Source organism: Crocuta crocuta, unplaced genomic scaffold (genome assembly GCF_008692635.1).
Source record: "Crocuta crocuta isolate KB4526 unplaced genomic scaffold, BGI_CrCroc_1.0 scaffold348, whole genome shotgun sequence".
Classification (NCBI taxonomy): Eukaryota; Metazoa; Chordata; class Mammalia; order Carnivora; family Hyaenidae; genus Crocuta; species Crocuta crocuta.
This window is the reverse complement of record NW_027529573.1, coordinates 7226706-7248825: the sequence shown is the minus strand read 5'-3', so window position 1 is coordinate 7248825 and position 22120 is coordinate 7226706. Positions and strand designations below refer to the sequence as shown.

Here is a 22120-nt window from a genome sequence, read left to right as displayed (position 1 = left end):
TAGAGAGCTCTAACAGGTGGTGACTCCAGATATAACAAAAATCGATGTAGCTGTAGTGCATTTGAAGAATTTGCCTAGGCATTTTTTAGTGTATCAGGTAAAGAAATAATGAGGTAGCCTTTACATCTTATAATAAATATGGAGGTGATTTAACTTTGTCAAAGGCTAGATTCACAGGGGCTCCAAGATAGTGATTGGGCCTTGAGGAAGCTTTCATCTTAATATTAGGTATGATTTTTAGTAGGGGCAAGATACTGTATCATACTCTTTCTAACCCTTTAATGTTTATCTTTGTTCACTGGTTAAAAGTTGTCATTTTCATGAAAGTTTGCGGAGTCTCTTTTTTTTCCAAAGACGTTTTCCAATTTCATAGATTCAGTGCTTTCTTTCAGAGGAACTACTAATATTTTTCTATGATTTTTGGCAATACTGTTATGCATTCCAGTCTTTTGAGGATGCTTTGCCCTTTAATCTGTGGTTTTGAAAGTTTCTTGCATAGTTCAACCTTTGGCAAGGAAACCTACAATATGTTGTCCATGCATAGAGTCTCTTTGTTAACCAAAGAAATATTATTTTCGGGTTTAGATTGAAGAGAACCCTCTGGTGCCTTTGCTGCATTTCCCCTAAAGTACAGTCACTTCAGGAGAAACAGATGATAAGGTTCCAAACCAGGCCAAACCCTGGCAGGCACATGTAAGGGGAGGCATTCTGGCTTCTCAGGGGAACTACCTTAAATGCCCTTTATTCGTATTTTTTTCAGAAGCAGTTGGAGCTTCAGTATATTCCTAAATCCAGTAGAAATAGAAGTCATACACTTGTATTACTGGTAATTGTCTTATTAACTAACAAGTTAGGCCTCAGTTCCCTCATTTGTTGAATAATAAGGATAAAGTAATACTTTATTTGTGTGTGAGAGAGAGAGACAGAATTAAGTGGTGCAATATATGGGAAAGAACTAATTGGCTGGAATGCTCAATATGTCTTGAATATGGAAAAAATCCAGAGTATATTAACCCAGTAAATAGAAGTATTAGTCAACTTTGATCATAGGCTGGTCTTATACAGCAATTTAAGAGGCATCCTGAACTAAGAATCCATTGATCAACTGGCCAGACACTGAGATATGTATACCAAATCCCAGTATGGCTTATGTAGAGCTAGCCTCTGTGGAAAACATATCAGTAGAGGGCCAGGAAGTGCTTTTTAATATATATCCAGAAGTCTAGCTCTGGAGATAAGACTTTCAGATTCATTCAAAGCCTTTGAAGACAAAGCAGCAAATAAGTAATTAAATGATTCTAGCAAGAAATGTAACCAAAATTGAACTGGAATAACTAAGGACAGCTCTATGAATGAACTGGCAGCTCATACTCCAAGAATGGTTTGCCTTTATTTTTTGGTTGACCTGTATCTCTATTTGGACTGCACTCCACAGCTAGTTTTTCAATCCCAGACAGGAGCTTCCTTTGTTCTATTTCTTTTGAGGATCTTATTTCCTAACTAACTATTCATCATAAATGGAAAAAATGAGATTGTAACTAGACTGTCCCACCCATACTTTATCGGTAGCAAGGTCCACTGCCAGGTGAGAGAGGAAAGCATACCTCCTTTTGGAAGTACGTTGTTCTTGTCTTGCTTGGCCTTATGGTGCTCTCACACTACCCTGGGCATTCACTGGAATATCCTTATCCATGCAGAATTCCTTACACCTGAGTTACACAGGTGATCCAATAAATGATGATAAAGACTCTAAAAGAATTCCTCAAAGGTATGTACAAGTTATGTAATAATACTCTACAGTGACACTTTTTAAATTTACAAAAGAGTTTTAAGTTTACTTTCTCACTTGGACCTCAATGGCTAGTGAAAGTGTATTGGTATTATTAACCCATTTCACAACTGAAAGTTACTATAGTGTCCAAAACTTTCACAGTCAGTAGCTAGCACAGGCAAGGTTAGAGCCAGTTTCTCTGATGGGTAGTTTATGCTTTGTTCAAGGTGAAGATGTTGCTGGTCCTAGTAGTTGAACTAGTCATTGAACAAGAGATGTAGGAAATAGTATGTGGCAGATATTACAGATGATGGTAACAACTAATACATATTGGGTTCATAAAATTTATGTCAGTCAGCATGACATCATATCATGGTGTCCATTATATAGTAGAATAAAAAGCTAAGTTGTAGAAATTTTGAATAAAGTTTTTTAGTGGTGTGTGAATAAATAGCAAATGCTATATATGGTTGCTAGGGAAAAGGAGAATTCTAGCTTACATTTTTTAAGTTTATTTATTCATTTGTTTGAGAGAGAGAGAATACCAAGCAGGTTCTGCACTGTCAGCACGGAGCCCATTGTGGGGCTGGAACTCAAAAACCGTGAGATCATGACCAGAGCCAAAATCAAGAGTCAGTCACTTAAGTGACTGAGCCACCCAGGCACCCCAAATTTTAGATTGTATTTAATCAAGTTTTCTTTGAACCTATAGATAACTTTACTTGCAGGCAAGAAACTGAGTAGTAGATGATGTCTCTGCTTCTTGCCTTGTTCATATCTCATGTGAATCATGATTACAAGATTGAATGTTAGTGTGACGTTTTTCCCCTTTGTGGCTTAGGAAAAGTCACCTCATTACTGCTTGGTCATATGGCTCATACTTGTGAAAAGTTAGAACACAATGCAACTCATTCTTAGCCTTAGATAAACGGCACCAATAGCCAGGAATAGAGTTCAGAGCAGCAGAACACTGGTAGATTTGCCTGGTCAAAGAAGACTGGATATTTTTTGTCACATGGAATGAAGCCCATTTTTACCAGAGATGAATTTTATGAACTCAAAAAAATTCCTATATAAAGAAAGGATGGTGGTATCTACCTTATATTCCTTTCAAAAATTAGGGATCATGTATTAAGACACCCATCACTGTACCTTAGCAAACACAACCCGTGCCTCAGAGATGCTGGTACTATTCATGAGGAAGATGATCTTTAATAATGAAAACTCAGTATCTCATACATAGAAAGCAGTAAACACAAAGAATTAAATTTTGGATATTTTCTGAGCAAAAGATGATTCTGACTGTACCAGTGAAGCACAGTAAGAGAAAGAGGTCATAAGATTTGTGTAGCAGCTTGGCCAGCATTTATTTTCTCTATTATGTAGCTAAATCCCATTCTCCTGCCACTATCATTATTTGAGTACTCTTTCATGGAAGAATGAATAGGTAGAAAGCATGCAAAGTTGGGGACTATACTAGACATCGATCCCAAGTTTGTCTATGGACAAACTTTGTCATCTCTTATTTTCTCATCCATAAATTTGCAATTTTCAATAATATGTAGCAAATATTTATGAAATACCAATTGTCCAGACAGTTTTAGGTGTTCAGGATATAGCATAGAATTAAGGGATAGTAAACCCAGAAGAAAACATTTGTTTTACTTGGTGATTACTGTATGGAAAAAAAAATAATAAAACACGGCAAGAATGGCAAATTAAGGAAGTAAGGTGGGAATGGGGTCCCAATTTGAAAAGGAAGGTTGTCAGCAAGATATTGGTATTTCGCTGAAGATCTGATGGAGATGAGGGACCAAGCCTTACAGTTTCTGTGGGAACAGCATTCTAGGCAGAGTCAGTAATAAGTACAAAGTTCTTAAAGTGTAGGTAAGACTGATGTGTCCAAACAATAGGCAAAACACTTTTATAGCTTTGGATTTTATTCATACTGAGATGGGGGACTACAGGACAATATTAAAAAGAAAAATGACATTATCTGAGGTCATTTAATAGGATAATTCTGGCTTTTGTTTAAGAATACGCTAAAGAGGATAAAAAGGGATGAGGAGCAAGGAAATTAGAGGAAGATAGTACAGCAATCCAGAAAGAGATTCTGATGACTGGGCCAGTGGGGTAACAGAGAAGGTGAGGTCAAATAATGGTTATAGTGATGGGTATAGATCAAAAACGCTGTTGACAAGATATAATGGCAGATTGGAGGCTAGGTCTGAGAGAATGGGATGTATACGATTCTGGTTTAATCTAAACAGTTGGAAAACTGTGTTGCCAATGACTATAAGAGGAGCAGGTTTCAGGGAGAGGTGAGTTAATCATAGAGGCTCTCTATCTCTGGAATGTTGGGAAGAGCCAATAAAATCAGCTCAGAATCTTCGTCGTTAAATTAACAACTCTTTCAAGAAACTGAAGTAATATCTAGGTGGAAGTTAAAGACTTAATGGTTACAGCTAATTGAGTTGTGTTCTGAACTAAAGATATGAAACCTCTACCTAAATCTGTGACAGGTACACTGTGAGTGCTTGGAAGTTATTTGAATATGTGATAAAATTGGTAGTGGGTTTGCATCTCACAATGGGAAAAGAAGTAACCAGGGAGAAAGCAAAAGCTTTGGATGGTATTATTCTATGTCTACGAAACAAATGTTTCAAAGTGGGCAGAAAAATGTATTCAATTATATATATTTTAAAAAGCTATGGATTAACTGCTCAAATTTAAAACTAGGCTAATTAAAATTACTGGTTTTACTATGCACTATACTGAAGACCTCTTATGAACCCTTGAATAATGATATCCACTTGTTCTTTTTGTAATTCTCATTTCTCTAATGAAGGAAGAGTTACTTTTAGGTTAGTATAGTATATTTTACCCAGTTCCATATGTGTCAAAATTTTCTGCATTATATTTAAGATACCATTCTTATGAATTATGTGAGGAGAAATTATGATAGAGGGAGAAATGATACTACTATGCTACTCTTAAAGCATAGTTTTTTATAGGGGGAGAAGTTTAGAAGGCCCATCATGCAAAGTGTGTTTAATTTTTTTTAAACATTTATTTCAAATGATGTACAGTCAACACACAATGTTATATTAGTTTCAGGTGTACAACATAGTGATTGGAGAACTCTACTCACCACCATCTGCCATCATACAAAAATGGTAGTACAATACTGTTGACTATATTTCCTTTGCTGTACCTTTCATCCCCATGACTCACTTATTCCATAACTAGAAGCCTTTCATCCATTTTGCCCATTTCCCTCCTCGTCCTTCCTTCAGGCAACTACCAGGGTTTTCTCTGTATTTATGGGTCTATTCCTGCTTTGTTTGTTTGTTCATGTGTTTGGGTTTAGAGTCCACATATGAGTGAAATTATATTGTACCTGTCCTTCTCCAACTTATTTCACTTAACCTAATACTCTCCAGGTCCATATATTGTTGCAAATGGCAAAATCTCATCCACTGTTAGGGCTGAGTAGTATTTCATTGTAAGGATACACCACATCCTCCTCATCCATCCATAGGTTTCTTCATATCTTAGTTGTATTGTAAATAATGCTATGATAAACATTTGGGCACATATATCTTTTTGAATTACTGATTTGAGTCTTTTGCGGGGGGTGGGGGGGAATATGCCCTGTAGTGGAATTACTAGATCATATAGTATTTCTATGTTTAATTTTTTGAGGGAACTTCCATACTGTTTATGTATTGGCTGCAGTGATTTACATTTCTACCCAACAGTGCATGAAAGTTCCCTTTTCTTCACATCCTTGCCAGTATTTACTTCTTGTCACTTTGCTGTTTTGGTATGTGTAAGCTAATATCTCATTGTTGTTTTGACTTGCATTTCCCCGATAATAAGTGACACTGAGCATTTTTTCATATCTGTTGGCCATCTATGTCTTCTATGGAAAAATGTCTGTCTAGATCCTCTGCTCATTTTTTAAGTCTAAATTGGATTTTTTTGTTTTTTCTGTGTTTGCTTGTTTTCTGGTGTGGGGTTGTAGAAATCCTTTGGTATATCTGATAAGGGGTTAATATTGAAAAAATATATTTGCAAATAACTGTTCTCATTCAGTAGGTTGCCTTTTTCTTATAGTTTGCTGTGCAAAAGCTTTCTATTTTGGTGTAGTCTCAATAGTTTATTTTGGTACCACCCCCCCTTTTTTTTTGGCTTGAGGAGACATAGCTAGAAAATGTTGCTAAGGCAATATCAAAGAGATTACTGCCTACGTTTTGTTCTAGGATTTTGTGTATGGTGTAAGAAAGTGGTACAGTTTCATTCTTCTGTATGTAGCCATCCATTTTTTCTCCAATATATTTCCTAACATGCTCTTTCCCCCTTTGTCATTGACTGACTATATAAGTGTGGGTTTATTTCTGAATTCTGTTTTGTTTTTCCATTGACCTATGTGTCTATTTTTGTGCCAGTACCATACTGTTTAGATTACTACAGCATTGTAGTATACCTTGAAGTCTTGGATTGTGACACCTCCAGCATTGTCCTTTCTCAAGATTGCATTGGCTATTCAGGGTCTTTCGTGGTTCCATACAAATTTTAGGATTCCTTGTTCTAGTCCTGTGAAAAGTGCTATTGGTATTACATTGAATCTGTAGATTTGGGGAAATAAGCACATTTTAGCAATATTCTTCTGATGCATGAGCATGGTATATCTTTGCATTTGTATTTGCCATTTCTATTTCTTTCATTAATGTTTTATAGTTTTCAGTGTATAGATCTTTTACTTACTTCCTTGGTTAAGTTTATTTCTAGTTATATTATTCTTTTTGGTACAACTGTAAATGGAATGGTTTTCTTAATTCTCTTTCTGCTACTCTGTTATTAGTGTATAGAAATGCAACAGATTATTAAAAATGACTTTTGTACCCTGTGACCTCGCTGAAATAATTTATTCTAACACTTTTTTTTTGGTGAAATCTAGTGTTTTCTACATCTAATATCATCTCAAATATAATGACAGTTTTACTTCCTTACCAATCTGGATGCCTTTCATTTTTCTGGTCTAATTGCTGTGGCTAGGACTTGGAGTAGTATTTTGAATAAAAGTGGCAAGACTGACATTCTTGTTGTTTCCCTGATTATAGATGAAAAGCTCAGTTTTTCCCCATTAAGTATGATGTTAGGTGTGAGTTTGTCATGTATGAACTTTATTATGTTCAGGTATGTTGCCTCTAAACCTGCTTACTTTCTTAAGAAGTTTGATTATTTTATTTATGTTACAAGTTTTCTTCCTTATTCTATTTTTAGATTAGTTTAAGGAGAATAAGTATTAACATTTTACTTTAAAATTTTGGTGGAATTCATCTGTGAACCCATCTGGTCCTGGACTTATGTTTGTTGGGAGTTTTTTGAATGTCAGTCCAATTTCATTACTGTTCAGATAACCTATTTCCTCTTGGCTCAATTTTGGAAGATTTTATGTTTCTAGGAATTTATCCATTTCTTCTGTGTTGTCCATTTTGTTGGCATATAATTTTTTTGTAGCAGTCTTATGTAATCCTTTGTATTTCTGTGGCGTTGGTTGTTAATTCTCTTTCATTTCTCTATTTGAGTCTTTTTTTCTCAAGACTTTCTAAAGTTTTATCAATTTTATCTTTTATCTTTTCAAAGTACCAGCTCTTGATTTCATTGATCTTTTCTTGTTTTTTTTTTGTTTTGTTTTGTTTTTAGTCTCTATTTCACTTATTTCTGGGCTTTGATCTTTTTTATTTCCCTCTTTATACTAACTTTGTACTGGTTACTTTTTCTAGTACTTGTAGGTATAAGATATTATTTATATAAGATTGCTCCTGATTGTGTAAATTTACTCTTCAAACTGCTTTTGCTGTGTCCCGGTGATTTTTGACTGTTTTAATTTTTCCATATCTTTGTTGGCATGTTGGCTGTTATTCCCACGATGTTTAGCCTCTGTAGGTTTATATTTTTTCCTGTAATTGATTTCTAGTTTCATACCATTGTGGTTGGTTATGATGCAGGATATGATTCTTTCTTTTTGAATTTATTGAGACCTGCTTTGGGGAATAATAGTTTACACATCCTGAAGCATAGTTTTGGGGTGGAATGTTCTGTACACATCTATAAAATTAAGCTGCTGGGGTGTTTCATTCAAAGACACTGTTTCCTTATTGATTTGCTGACTGTGTGATATATCCATTGATGTAAGTGGACTGTTTAAATCCCTTATTATTCTCTTACTGTCCATTTCTCCTTTTATATTTGTTAATATTTGCCTTATACATTTAGGCACTCCAATGATGGTTGCATAGATATTTGTAGCCTCTAGTTAGTTTTATTCTATTTTGTCTGATGTAAGTATTGCTACCCTGGTTTTTTTTCTATCTCTTCATTTAAATTGCGTGTATGTCCTTAGGTCTGAAGACAGTGTCTCTAGGCAGCATATAGATGACTACTATTTTTATTTATTTTTTTGGTGCATTCCATCACCTTATGTCTTTTGATTGAAGAATTTAGATCACTTACATTTTTTAAAAAAATGTTTGTTTATTTATTTATTTTGAAAGAGAGAGGGAGAAAGAATCCCATGCTGGCTTTGTGCTGTCAGCACAGGGACCAATGCTGGACTCAAAAAATGTGAGATCATGACCTGAGCCAAGAGTCAGACACTTAACTTATTGAGTCACTGAGGCCCCCTAGATGCCCCTAGACCATTTACATTTAAAGTAATTATTGACAGGTTTCTACTTATTGCCATTTGGCTCACTGTTTCTTGTTTTTGTAGTTTTCTATTCCTTTCTCTCCATGTAATTGATGAATTTCTCTAGTTTTACACTTGACTAATCCCCTTAACTGATTTTTTTAGATATAACTGAGTTTACTACTTTTATCCTTCAGCCTTCACATGGCCTTTACTCTGTTTTTACTCATAAAGTGGTTTTCTCCTAACTATGCCCTTTTCTTTAAATGGGTTTTATCTTGAGTGCTAACTCTCATCCATTGCTAGTGACTGATTGATTGTTTTGAGAATTCTGAGACCACGTCTAAGACAAAAATGTACCAATGAAGGAAGAAATGGCAGCAAGTATGGTAAACATCAACTATCCTTGCCTTATTGGTTTTGGAAGGGACTTGGAGCATTGAGAAGTAGAGCTTTTCTTGAGGTTTTCCATTGTGTTTTTTTGTTTTGCACCTGTCCTACTTCTTGCTATCTATCCCCTGGCCTTTCCAGACCACGGCTCAGGAACTGTCATTCCCTTAGATTTTGACTTTTAATCACCCCAGATTTTTTCGTAAGAAGATCTTACGAAAGCCTACCCTTTGATAACTCACTTGCTTGATAAATGTGAGCACAGTCCAGTGAAAGGTAGCAACTCTTATATGCTATGTTATGGGAAGCTTGGTGGATAAGACTTTAAAGTACCCCTACAGAACATATAGATTTAACACTGTGAGTCTTTTTCGGAATTTAGATGGGATAGGCTAATCTTAAGTAGAGATGGCAAATGCTAGATAAAATGGGCTAAAGATTAAAGAGATCATTTTGTAGGGAAACATTTAAAACTTTACAAAACAAGTCTAGGGAACCCAGTTGTTTGTTTTTTTGTTTGATGGGCTTTCCTAGTCCAAAGGGGGCTCCATTTTTGTAACTCCTTACATGCTAGAATTTCTTTCATTCCATATAATTAACAGTGTTAATAGTTTCAGGTGTGCAATGATTCAACAATTCTATACATTACTCAGGAATCCCCCTGATAAGTGTATACCTCAGCCCTCTTCATCTATCTCACTTAGCCGTCCATTCACTCTTCTTTGTCACTCACTTGTTTGTTCGCTTTGTTTTCTTAAATTCCACTTATGAGTGAAATCATATGGTATTTATCTTTCATATTCTTTAGGTCAATCTATGTAAATGGTAAGATTTCATTTTTTATAGCTGAGTAATATTCTATTGTGTGCATATATATATATAAACTGTATATATATATATAAAACTACATTTATTGATGGGCACTTGGGTTGCTTCCATGTTTTGGCTATTATGAATAATGCTGCAAAAAGCAGAGTGGTCCAAGTATCTTTTTAAATTAGTGTTCTTATTTTGTTTCGGTTAATATCCAATAGTGGGATTACTGAATATTGTAATTTAATTTTTTGAAGAACCTCCATACTGTTTTCCACAGTGATTGCACCAGCTTGCATTCTCACTAACAATTGTTGTTTCTGGTGTTTTTGATTTTAGTGAAGGGGATTCTAGATTTTAGGTGAAAGAAATAATTTTAGGCCCCATAAGTGGTTGGGAAAAATATTTCATACTATTTCTTTTGCTGCTTCTTAAATTAGAGATGTAAACATCACTTTCATAGACTATATTACCTTCCCTGTATCTCTAACTATAGCCATGTTATTTTCTACTTTTAGTCTTTCTCCAACCCCAATTAAGCCCCAAGTGTTTTAGATATTATGTACTGAATCTTGATCTCGAATTTCCTCCTTCTGAAGAATTCATTAGTGTTAGAAAACATACTAATATTTTAATACTTTTCTATTCCCCTTGTGAATTTCTTCATGCCTTTATTTCCTATCACATTAAAACTGATATATAGGCATTGAGAACAAGCCAAAGTGGTGGTAGCTTCAGTAAGAAGAGGGAGAAAGTCCAAAATGCATGATAGCAGAGGGAATCTTGAAAGGAGAAAGTGAAGAAGAGGTAGAATCCAAGAAATAAAAGTAATTTTGGACTCAAAAGCTTAAAATTTGTTATGGGCCTACCATTTGCCAGATACTCAGCTCTGAGGGCATTATCTCATTTAATACTTAAAATCTTTAAATAAAAATGAAATAAGTGCTTTCTAGCATTATTGAGGTAGAGCTAGGTTAAGTAGCTCTTTCAGAATCACATCGCCAGTATCAGTCCAAGCAGGGTTTGAACTCCAGAGCCCAAGTTTTCCTTCACTGTTAGAAAGGAAAACAGAGTAACATTAGGGGAGAGAAACAGAAGAGAAGGTAGAGCATGATATGTAAGAATGTATTGGAAAAGGGGTCTAGGATCCTGAGGAGAGGCAACAAAGCCTCCCGAGGAAAGAGACTCTTCATTTACAATTTAGGTAGCAACAAAAGCTTCAACAAGCTCTTTCTGTCCCACTGCAACCCTGATAAGGAGAGGGTCCTGAGCTCAATGACAGTTTACTTTCCCCAACATATAAATAATTATCAAGGGCCTTCTGATTACGCTCACTCACCAGGCACTGCCCTCTCTCACTCAAACCGGTGGTCCTTGAACTTTGTCTATTATTAATCATTGCATGCTGGAGCCTAGGAGATATTTCATAAGGTGTTAAATAGCCTTCATCATGTATCAGCTGATACCATATCCATACCAAAGATAGACACTTCTGATAGTATGAAGTCTTTTGGTGGCTCATCCATTTATGAAGACAATGTTCTTGAGGTCTTGGCCAATAGCTTGTCTTAGAGATGTCTCCCAGTCATGATGATAATGCTTAGGGAAATCAGTCAAAGGTAGTGCTTGCTGGCTCTCCTACAGGGAAGGTGAAAAGGAGCTTTAGCCCTTTGAAGGGTTATAATCCAAGGTTCGTACCATGTAGTGAAGACATGCTCATAACAATCAGTGCATGTTATATTTATGTGACACAAAGATCTTTTTCCCTGGGAATATCTCCCAGTCATGTGAGTGCCTAAAAATCCATTGGCACCGCTGTTGCCTAAGGTTTTTTTTGCATGTGGCAACAATCCATGGAAGGTTCTAAGTCAGGAAATCTTGAAGTTTTAGGGAAGGAATAAACATAGAAAAAGGATATACAGAGTCCTAGAGGAACAGACATATCTGTTCCTAACTTTCCAAGGGCCAACACCGGTTGATATTCCCACTTCTCCTTGGGACTCCAAGGTTAGCAAGAATGCCTTGTTGTGGGTTAAGAAAAAACTGTTCTGCCCTTAATAGTGAGGAAAAAATGGCTCTAAGCCATATTTAGGAAATTTGTTGACTGTAATTAAGCCTTCATGGGAGTCCCCAAGGTTTACTTACCTATAATTGAAAAAATGCAAATGAAGACAGTTAATCAGTGGACTGGCTGACTATGAAGCACTACTACCTACCTAAATGCATTTAAAACAAAGACACAAATTTGTCCAGTTGAAAAAGTTCTCTGAAAGCCAATTGGTAAATTTCTCAGCAGTGCTGTGGAGATTTTTTTTTTCCTAATGGCAGTGCATTTCTCCTAAGACCTTCACCAACTTAATCCTGAGAACTTACATACAGATTTCATAACAACTGGCCTTCAGCATTGGTAGAATACCAGCCACCTCCCTGGAATCAGCCCTGCAGAGAAAAATAACAGACCTCTTATCCTCTGCATCATGATAGATCCTCTACTTAGAGTTGTACAACATTTGCTCTTCAAGATACCACAATGAAATGGGAATAGCCCTGGGATTAAGCCACCTCTTCAGGAGTTATTCCGCAGTACTTTAGCTGTCATTTATGAAGGATCATTACATGTTCTAATGTTACCAGATATGGTGCACTTTTTTTTTGACAGTAATTGCAGCAAACAGTGATGATCATTTCACGTCAGACACCATACTTGTTAATATAGTCAGCTACTTTTTGTCACCTGATTTAAAATAATCTCCCTGATACTTTGAACTTCATTTAATATTTATGTCTTCTATTTAATGATTTCATTAAACCACTCCTATTATGGTATCAGCTATAAGAACAAATATAAATAGACCATCACTTAGATGAAAAAATACTTGTCAGCAATTTGGTAGAAACAAAAGACAGGTATTAAACAAGTCCATTTAAATACAGAAGTAGATGTATAGTAGATGACGAATCTGTGTTATAAACTGTATCAGGTAGTTATTAACAACTCCACCAAAATGTGACCTCTTGGAGAAAGGAGGTACAGAAGTTTCTTTTTTCCAAGCCCCTCAGCAGCTTTTGAGGGAGCAAAGTGCCGTGATTGACTAATAATGCCTGCCAGGCCCACCATAACAATGAGTGGCAAATTCCTGCCGCAAGTTCACCACTGTCACTATGTTATCCAGAAGGAATGTGATTTTGCTAACTAACTTCATTGTTGTTTGGTGAAGAGTGAGTGGATTACAACACTGAAATGAGGGTTTACCACAAAGGAGTTGTCTTATTTGCAACTGTGTAAACATCCATAAAGTTTACACACTTTATAGGGAAAGATTTGGTTAGGCTGAACCTTTTCACCCTGCCTTTGTTTGCCTGAGTTATTTATTACCCAGGACTTGCTAGACCTTTTATAAAGTGTTATTGATATAGACCAGGGAAGAAGTAGGCAGGTATTTCAAATGTATCGGTTTCTAAGGAGATCAAATATCTTTTCAAAGCCTCATGGATTTTTAAAACATGAAATGTTCTTTTTGGTGGATAATAGGCTCCAATACTCTGGGTTTCTAGCCTCCCATTCATTAGCAGCAGAGTAGACTTGTAGCAAAGGTGGGTTTTTTTGTTTTTTTGTTTTTTTCCCTCCTGCAAGTAATTTGTGACTCCTTTGGGGGCTATAACTGTTTAAATATAAATAAATGACCAGCTCCAGTGGAATGATTACAGTTTTCTCTAAGTGTTTACTTTCAATTTATTGTCTGTTCTCTTATTACAACTTCCTCCCTGCAAAACACTATCCCAGACAAGAATATGTATAGTATAACGCCATTAAAATATTTCTTAGATATTAAATACTATATTATTTGCACTAAAATATCTTGCAGGAGGTGAAAATGGACTCTACCCTTTTGCAGAACCATTTTAGCATTCTCAAAACCATTAGCACGATCAGATCTGACTTGAGAACATGTCAATAGCCGAGGCCCAATGGTCCTGTGGCCCTGGGTTCCCTGCCCCAGGCATTTCTGAGTTAATTAAGTAATGCGCCTCCATTTTTGTACATCAAAATTATCTTGAAATGAATTGCAAGATTTAGTTTATTCTATTTAGTTTAGCCAGTAGTCCCGTGTCATTTGCATTATTTTTGATCCAAGGACAGATTGCTTTGTACTGGAGATTTCTATGAATTACCATTTATGGTTTATTATTTTGGGGGGTAAAAATCAGCTTTTTTGAAAATAGGTTTCCAGGTTATATTTCCATCTCTATATATAGTCTTAAAATGGAATAATACAGAACACATAGTGAAACCTTAATTTTCTTCTGTAATTATATACCTGGCCCTCACAAATTAACATCCTAAGACACTTACTGTGTCATATATATTTAACCCAGTGTGTTTCCCTCCACCTCTTTTACATTATTTTGCACTTTTGACAATGTTGTATGTGTTTTTAAAGGTAGCTGTTAAATCTAAACTGCATTTCTGTTATTGCTGGGTGGCTCCAGGAAGCTCCCCATTATTTTCAAGGGTGAAGGATTGCTAATTACTTAACAGAAAGTAGCCTTGGTTGTTACAGGAATAGTTAAGATATTTCTTGATAATGGTTTGCCTTAGATTATTAAAATACTATGGATTTTGATCCTGAATGTATAATATTGAAAAAAATTTTAGATTTATTGAACTTATCGGTCAGAAAATATAGATCCAGTTTTTCATTCATCATTTTATTCTCTTTGTGGATATACGAAAGGACTATGAAGGGAGAAAAATCAGAAATTGACAAATACCTATAGTATGCAGAACACTGTTCTTGAAATAACTGGGAAGACCAATTTAAGCAAAGTAAAGCATGTGGTGGTTTCTTAAAACAGGTCCCCAGAGTTTCGTTCTCATAATTTCAGCTTTGAGGTGTTTGTGTTACATGTCAGTAAAGTTATCAAATTCAGAATGTCCAGAGTTAAACTCAATATTGTAGCACCTCCATTTTCCTCTTATTTCTATCATCTGGGTTAAGAGCATCAATATATACCCAGTTTTATTAACTAGGAATTCCAAAATTTCCTTTTTTATCCACTCAACCATCTAGTCAACAATAACCACATATTTCATCCATTAAAATGAGTTTAGAATGGTGACACCTTTCCTACCCTATTCACACCTGACTCAGGGTAGGGCCTCTATTGTTTCTCTCCCTTTAGCACCTTACATCCTAGTAGACCACTTATCAGAGAGCATTAAACCTTGTGGTTTGTGTGTGTATATCCAACACCAGCACAGTGGTTGGCACAAAATAATGTATAGTGAGTATCTGCAGAAATACTTAGATGAATAACTGTACAGGTAGAAGGATGGAGGGTTAGACTGAAAGAATAAATGAAAATTTAGCATTTCCAGAAATGTAGATGCACTTTCATCGGAGAGTTTGATTGTGTCACACAGTTACATTTGTGTCCAAATCTATTTCTTTGAAACTGAACAACTCTTGCAAGGTAACCCATGTTCAGGAAATAGTGTAAAATTTACAACATGGAGTTTTAGAAACCTTACAGACAATGCTGTAAATTTTAAGTGTCATTTTAAGTGTCATTTAAAGTGCTTTTCATAAAAATCTTCATCTTTTTTAAAAAGTGTTTTTTATTTTGAGAAAGGCAGAGAATCCCAAGCAGGCTCCGCCCTATCAGCCCAGAGCTTGATTTAGGGCTCGAACTCACAAAAATGTAAGATCGTGACCTGAGCCAAAATAGAGTTGGACACTTAACTGACTGAGCCACCCAAGTGCCCCTGATAATCTTTATCTCTGACACAAGCAATTAGACAACACAAATAGCAATCAATGGAAGAATCACAATTCAAGAACGTTTTCCCTCTAATAATTCTCTACGTTCAAATCACAAAATGAGGATGGTGTAGGGAAAGAGAAACCTGTTAGAATCTGAGTGTGGTTAAGAAAAAAAGACTAATACAGAGGCAGAAAAAGAGCTAGAAAAATCCTATAGAAATGGCTATTAAACAGCTCTCCCACCCTTATTTGCTTTTCATGGACCGTAATAGAACAAGATGTGAGGAAACATCTGTTACCTTTTTAAAATAGTACTTTGATATACTTTTTTAAATGACAAAATTAGGAGAAGCCTGATTCTGTGGTTAAGGACAGCAGACACCTATGAAATGAAATGGGGAGAATTAATTATGCTAGCATAGGTTGTGGCTTCGTCTGCCTTGCATGGCTCTGGGAAGCAACATCAAGCAATGGTTAGCCATGGAGTCTGTAGTTAGGCTGCCTGGGCTTATGTCTTGGCTTTACCACCTACCTGTGATATGATATTTGTCAAGCTGTATGGCCCCTCTGCATCCTAACTGGGCATAATAGTATTGCCTGTCTCAGGGATGGTTGTGAGATTATATGAGTCCCCTCAGTCTCCTTTCTTACATTCAGAGTGCTCACATGGTCATATTTTTAAAATTAACTGAAAATTAGGCAACTTCTTCTAGACTGGATATAGGGACTGAATGGAATGTCCAATAGGAATAAGAAAACTCATAAGCAGGAAAAGATACAAATCTAATTTTACTCAGAGTTTAATCAGTATATATTAGGGAATGCAATTAGCCAGCTTGAGGAATGGTGGAACTCCAGTCCACTTTAAGGCTGTTATAAAGCTAGGAACATCAGCCCTAGTAAAGGCTTAGAGCACTAAAGTTACTGAGCCCCATCCAACTGTACAACCAGTCCTTAAAACTATGTAGTGAATGTGCTTCAGAGAAGCTAAGCAAGTATAAGAGGAACCTATAGGAATCAGGTTCCAGTCACTGCTGCCATGAGGGTGAATCCAAGCCAGGAATATGCCCAAAAGCCAGGACTGAGAAAGGCTGAGCACTGGGCAGGAGCATACATGAGGCCAGGAGATCCAGTCACAGAGAATTCAAGCTCCAAGGTGACACTAAGAATCAAAGGTGAAATGGTGGCTCTCACCAGACTCAGTCATGATTTGTATAGAATGGGTTCAAGTTTAAGGACAGGCTTTCACCCAAACAGAGTTAATAATTGAGATAGGTTCATTTTGAATGACAGGTAGTCACTGAAAAACAAGACCCCAGAGATTACACAGTGATTCAGGTGGTAGCTTTTGGAGGAAAATAGTACGGGTCCTGATCCCTACTTTTATCCATTACTTCAGGAGGAAATTTTATTACCTCGCTAAGCTTTATAGTATTCCTACTTCAAGGATTTTTGAAACTTAAACCATGCAATTTAATTAAACGGACAAATGCAAGGTCAAATACCTCCTAAGTATTAAATTAATATTGCTTATTAGGACTTCATTTGTACATATTCATTTACATACCTTGTTTGAAATGCCATAGTTACAGTACAAATCACAAAGCAGAACACTATTAACTAAGTTTTTCTAAACCTTCTATTAAAAGATTTTATTACCATGTAGGCTTAATCTTTTTAGTATACTTTCTTTAGAAAGTGAATTTTTAACAAAACATGCCAGTTGGAATGTTTAGCACAGGTCTCTGTGCTCTTTTGGACAAGCATAAAGGAGAGCCATTTTTAAATAAAACAAATTCTGATTGTGGCAACAGTGATCTAAATCATTAAAGTGGGTACAGGGAAATGGCCGAAGTCATCCTTTGGGAATTCAAGGTTTAAGAAAAAGTCACATTTCTTATAATTTTAAATTGGAAGTATTGTCTAGCAGTATACTTGTTTGGGTTTATCTGACCAGGTTCCTCACTTATAGCTTAAACCTTGCCAGAAATTCAGTATCTGCCCAACGAGGTAGCTTGAATGAAATCATTGGCTTTATATTTCAGAGCTGTCTCATTTTCAATCAATGTATTAGGTTTATTTACAGGATTCCTGCATCAGGCTGGGAGAGCAAAGGGGTTCTGAAGAAGAGACAGGCTATCATATTTTTGCTGCAGAATTAGACACCATCTATCTGAAAATGGAATCTGTGGTAAAAATTTCCAAATTACTTGCAATTCTTCTCTTTGGATCCACTCAATTCTCCCAAGATTTGCTTTCAGAAAGCCATTTAATAATGCAATAGATGCATCTTGTCTTATTCTACTTGTACTAATTCTATTGCCCAGAAGCAAATCAACAGAACTGTCACTGATCCCGTTCTTCCCTCTCTTTACCCATGGTGCACAACAGAATTAACTCACTTTATGTATATTACTCATTTTTGAAACCTGACAGACTTACAGGAACTGCCAATTGGCCAAGGGGTATGTTATCTAGTTTGTAAAGAAACCTTGACTGATCGAATTGTTCCAACGTTTGCTATCTATCTCTTCCCTTCATTATTTACTTCTACCTGGGGGTATAATGGAAAAGATGAAAATTCAACCAGGTAACTGGCCCTGATGTTACCAAACTAATGCGAGCAAGGTCCTAAAATCACTAGATGAAATAAACCTTCAGATAGTCCTTGGGTTTCATTAATCTAGTGGCTCTCAATCGCTAGCATGCATCAGCATCCCCTGGATCACACATTTTTGATTTAGAAAGTCTGAGAGTGGCCTAAGAAATTGCATTTCTAACAGGTTTCCAGGTGATACTGATACTGCTGGTTCAGATTTTACTCAGAGCATCACTGTACTAATCTGTGCTTGGCTTCTCTTCTATTAACATGAATAATCTAGAATTTGCTTTTCCTTAGCTAGCTTTCAAATTTTGTGCTCTATAAATTAAACATTTTGGGGTAAGCAGTTATTTTGGTATATGTGCACCTTGTACAATGTCATAGAAGTGGTAAAGTAGTTACTTTATGCATTTGGTTGATTTAATTCACAAGTCAATTGTCTATTTGCTGAATCATGGCTGTAATCCACAAATCTCTTTGCTTCTTTATAGTATTGTGGGGGTCAATGTAGTACTGACCTTTAGTCTTTTAATAGTGAGGCCTCAATTTTATGGTGTTGCAAGGAATTCATACATAGAAAGCATCTTCCATTGTTGTCCCAAATGATCAGATTTTATGAGCTTTTTTGGTGGTGGGAGAACTGAGAGCACATTTATCAACCCTTTTTTTTTAAGTTTAGCATTACATTTATTTAGCTCTAATACAGTATATGGGCCAGAGAACAGCCTGAGTAACAGCATCACAGAGGCCTTAGATGTAACTTCTGATGTGTCCAGTCACTGCTTAGGACATACTTTGGTCACAAAAAAATGGCAAAAAGTTAAAGTGAGAGCAGTCCACATCACTTAGGGGATCCATGGGGTGTGAGGTCCCTTAGCTTAAAAACCTTGCTAATCGTCTTGTACCCGGAAGGTTCTATATCTAACTCCCATTCACTTATGCAGCACTAGCCCATCAATCTCAACAAGGGGAAACATTCTTGGAATTCTTCATTTAACTGCAATGGATAGATTTCCTTAGCTGATATTATAAGAAGCTTGATGAACAAACTTTGCTCAAGCATCTGAGAGAGGATAGAGTAATATTTGCATCTAGCTATTAATTATTTTCTTTTACTAGGTCACTTGTAAAATCTTGGCTGAAAGGGAATCAGGGAAATGTAGTTTTGAACTTTTCCGGCATCTATAGTCCAGGAAGTGAAGCAGGTTGAAACAGATATTGATGCTTTTGTAAACCATATATACCACACTGTCAAATTGCCTAAAAGCAGAAAAGAGGGGAACTAAAAATATACCTGGTCTTAGACTCTGAGGATGAGCTTCTAAACCTACTCTAAATTGTGGCTTGCAGTATTTTAAAAGTTATCCTACCTGTATGGTACAGTCTTTAAGGAGTTCATCACTTAAGCAAATATAAACCGTGAATGTTATAAGACCTCTACATGCACCAGCTCTCTTTTCATAAAATGCGGTGACAATAATTGCTCCCTCCTAGGGTGCTTGTAAGTTAAATGGGGAAATACAAAGTTCTTAAAAGAGCTTGCCACAGAGTGAACATCAATATTTCATTAGCATGTGGATACAGGTGTCTTACTGAGTGCCCTCAGACCTATAAGAAACTAACATAATTATTTTTGTAGGAGGAATATTCAAGACCTGAAAATAGTTAAACATTCAAGCCCATTGAATACCTCAGTGAAACGCAGTGCAGCATGGGTGTGTCTCTCTGCCTGCATCCCTACAAATCCTGAGCTCAAGCTATAGAAATACTCTATAAAAAGAGAGATGCTTCCAATGGAATGGCCATAAAATTGAGATGTAACCCTGCATACCTTTTTTTTCCCTACAGTTCCTGCCAAATGCCTTTTAAACATTTGAGTAAGTGTTGCTATTACCAATCAGCCTAATGTAATAACATGAGATGTTCCACTTTGGAAAACTTGTTACATTGGGCTTCTCATATGCTGAAAACAGCTTGGTTTTTACAGGTATTGGAGTTTTAGAAAGCTGCGCCTTGTAGACTAATCTTTTCACCTTGGGATTGAGGATAGAAGAGAATGTAGCTCGTTCACTTTGTTATGCAATAATTTTCTCTTTTTGGTCAATATTGTATATTTGCACAAGCACTATGCTGTTTGAACTGTGAAGTTACACCACCATCTTGTGAATGATGTGCCGTGACTAACCCAAGTGTATTTCTTTGTCCTCCTCCCGCTCTAGCTGGACAGTGCCACATCACTCATCCAGGCAGCTAAAAACCTGATGAACGCCGTTGTCCTCACAGTGAAAGCATCCTATGTGGCCTCAACCAAATACCAGAAGGTCTATGGGACAGCAGCTGTCAACTCACCAGTTGTATCTTGGAAGATGAAGGCTCCAGAGAAGAAGCCCCTTGTGAAGAGAGAAAAGCCCGAAGAATTCCAGACACGAGTTAGACGAGGTTCCCAGAAGAAACACATTTCACCCGTACAGGCTTTAAGTGAATTCAAAGCAATGGATTCATTCTAGGACGATAGGCTTTAATAAGAAAGCTTTTTTTCCCCTTTCCTTTTCTTTTTAATTCCATTTTTGTATGCATACCTGCTGACTCGTATGCCTCTGGCATGGGGAAATTAAGGGAGCAGTGTCTGTTTGCATGTAAGATAAGATATGATCAAGATAAGATGTGATCAATACTACTGATTCATCAGTAGCCAGGGAGGGACCAGGGACTACCTGTCCTGAGGTGGCACAGAGCTGTCCTTTGCAACATTCTCATAAAATTGGGCAAAGAGTTCGCATCGCAATGTTTATGGGAGTGGGTGGGATGGGGATAATAAACTTAATTCTACAAAAGCAAACTCTAATGCATGCAAGAATCATTAGGTTGGCAGGTATCTTAATAAGTGAAAAATCTGGAAGTGTAATGGTAGAACATAAAGCTTGTATTGCTTCTGTTTCGGTGCAAAAGTGTACTAGCCAATACGCTGAAGTGTGTGGCCCACAAACTGAACAATTTAACTTTGAAGTCATATCCATGATATTATGTAGATTTTTTACTGAGAAACTAATTCATCCAGCCAAAATGTTTCTTTTAATCTATATTCTATTCTTTTTCTTGTAGTACTGCCATTACTAGTGCTCATCTTTTCAATTTTTCCCCCTTTGCTGAAAATAAAACACTTATTTGAGATAATTCTAATCCTTCTGGGGGCACTGGAAGCACAATATGGTGATCAATCTTTTACTTTAAAAAATGTGAACTATGATTTTGCTAGAAATAGGAAGCCCAGTGGTGGAATGTTAGAAGAATGGAATCTGACGATTTGTGAAGGTTTAGAGGCAAATAAATAGGTGTAGCTTGGAGTGCTGGTATCTAATTAATATGCCATTGTATCCACTAACTCAAAATAAACATATAATCTGGACATCTGAAGAATGCTTCTTTTTTTAAATGCATACTTAATAAAAGAAATGCATTTTGTTTCTAGAAATTGGAGGTAAAAGGGTGCTATCTCTGCATTGTTTTGGCTTCATTTCATGTTTTCCCACTTTTTTTTATTCACTTTCAAATAATGTAAAGTGACAGTGTCATGTGTTAGACTTATCTGGGCCATGTTCAGCCCTGGGATAAACTTTAGAAACATGTGTTCTCAGAAACTGAAAAAAGTAAAAGTTTTTAGGGGAACTCATTAATTACAAAATATTTTCTTAATTTTGAAAATAAATCCTCCACCCCATTACCAAGGAGAAGTGGGCTGTGGCCTTTCAGCTTGGGAAGTAAGAAAAAGAACATAAATGTTCATCTGAGTGCCCAAAACTTCTTCATTTGAATGATCCATACAGGTTAGCATGTTACATTATGTTTCCAGAAGACTTCTGGTAAAAAAAAAATGGTGTGTTTCTTAGCAACATGATAATGCACTGGGAGTCATGGACACATATGCTGTGTTATTTTAGGTGCAAGGTCCTAAGGAGAAGAGACCTAGGAGTTTGGGGAAGGAGAGAAGCTTAGTTAAAATTGTATTAAGATACGATCCTACTCACCATCTGGACTCAAATTGATGTATCACAATCAATGTTGCAGACTGATTTTCAACACTA

General features: G+C 36.3%; 1 protein-coding gene across 4 annotated transcripts in view; it reads left to right on the top strand.

Annotated features, from left to right (window-relative positions):
• The window catches only part of CTNNA2 (catenin alpha 2), a 957624-nt gene extending 936180 nt beyond the window's left edge, over nucleotides 1-21444 (top strand). For 2 of the 4 annotated variants that reach the window (XM_077761684.1, XM_077761686.1), the window contains 2 exons: nucleotides 17511-17627; nucleotides 20258-21444. In XM_077761684.1, the coding sequence (XP_077617810.1) occupies nucleotides 17511-17627; nucleotides 20258-20545 (405 nt within the window). In that variant the 3' untranslated portion in view covers nucleotides 20546-21444. The remainder of the gene's footprint in view (nucleotides 1-17510; nucleotides 17628-20257) is intronic. The other 2 variants (XM_077761685.1, XM_077761683.1) reach the window with 1 other exon arrangement.
• The last annotated feature ends 676 nt before the right edge of the window (nucleotides 21445-22120 follow it).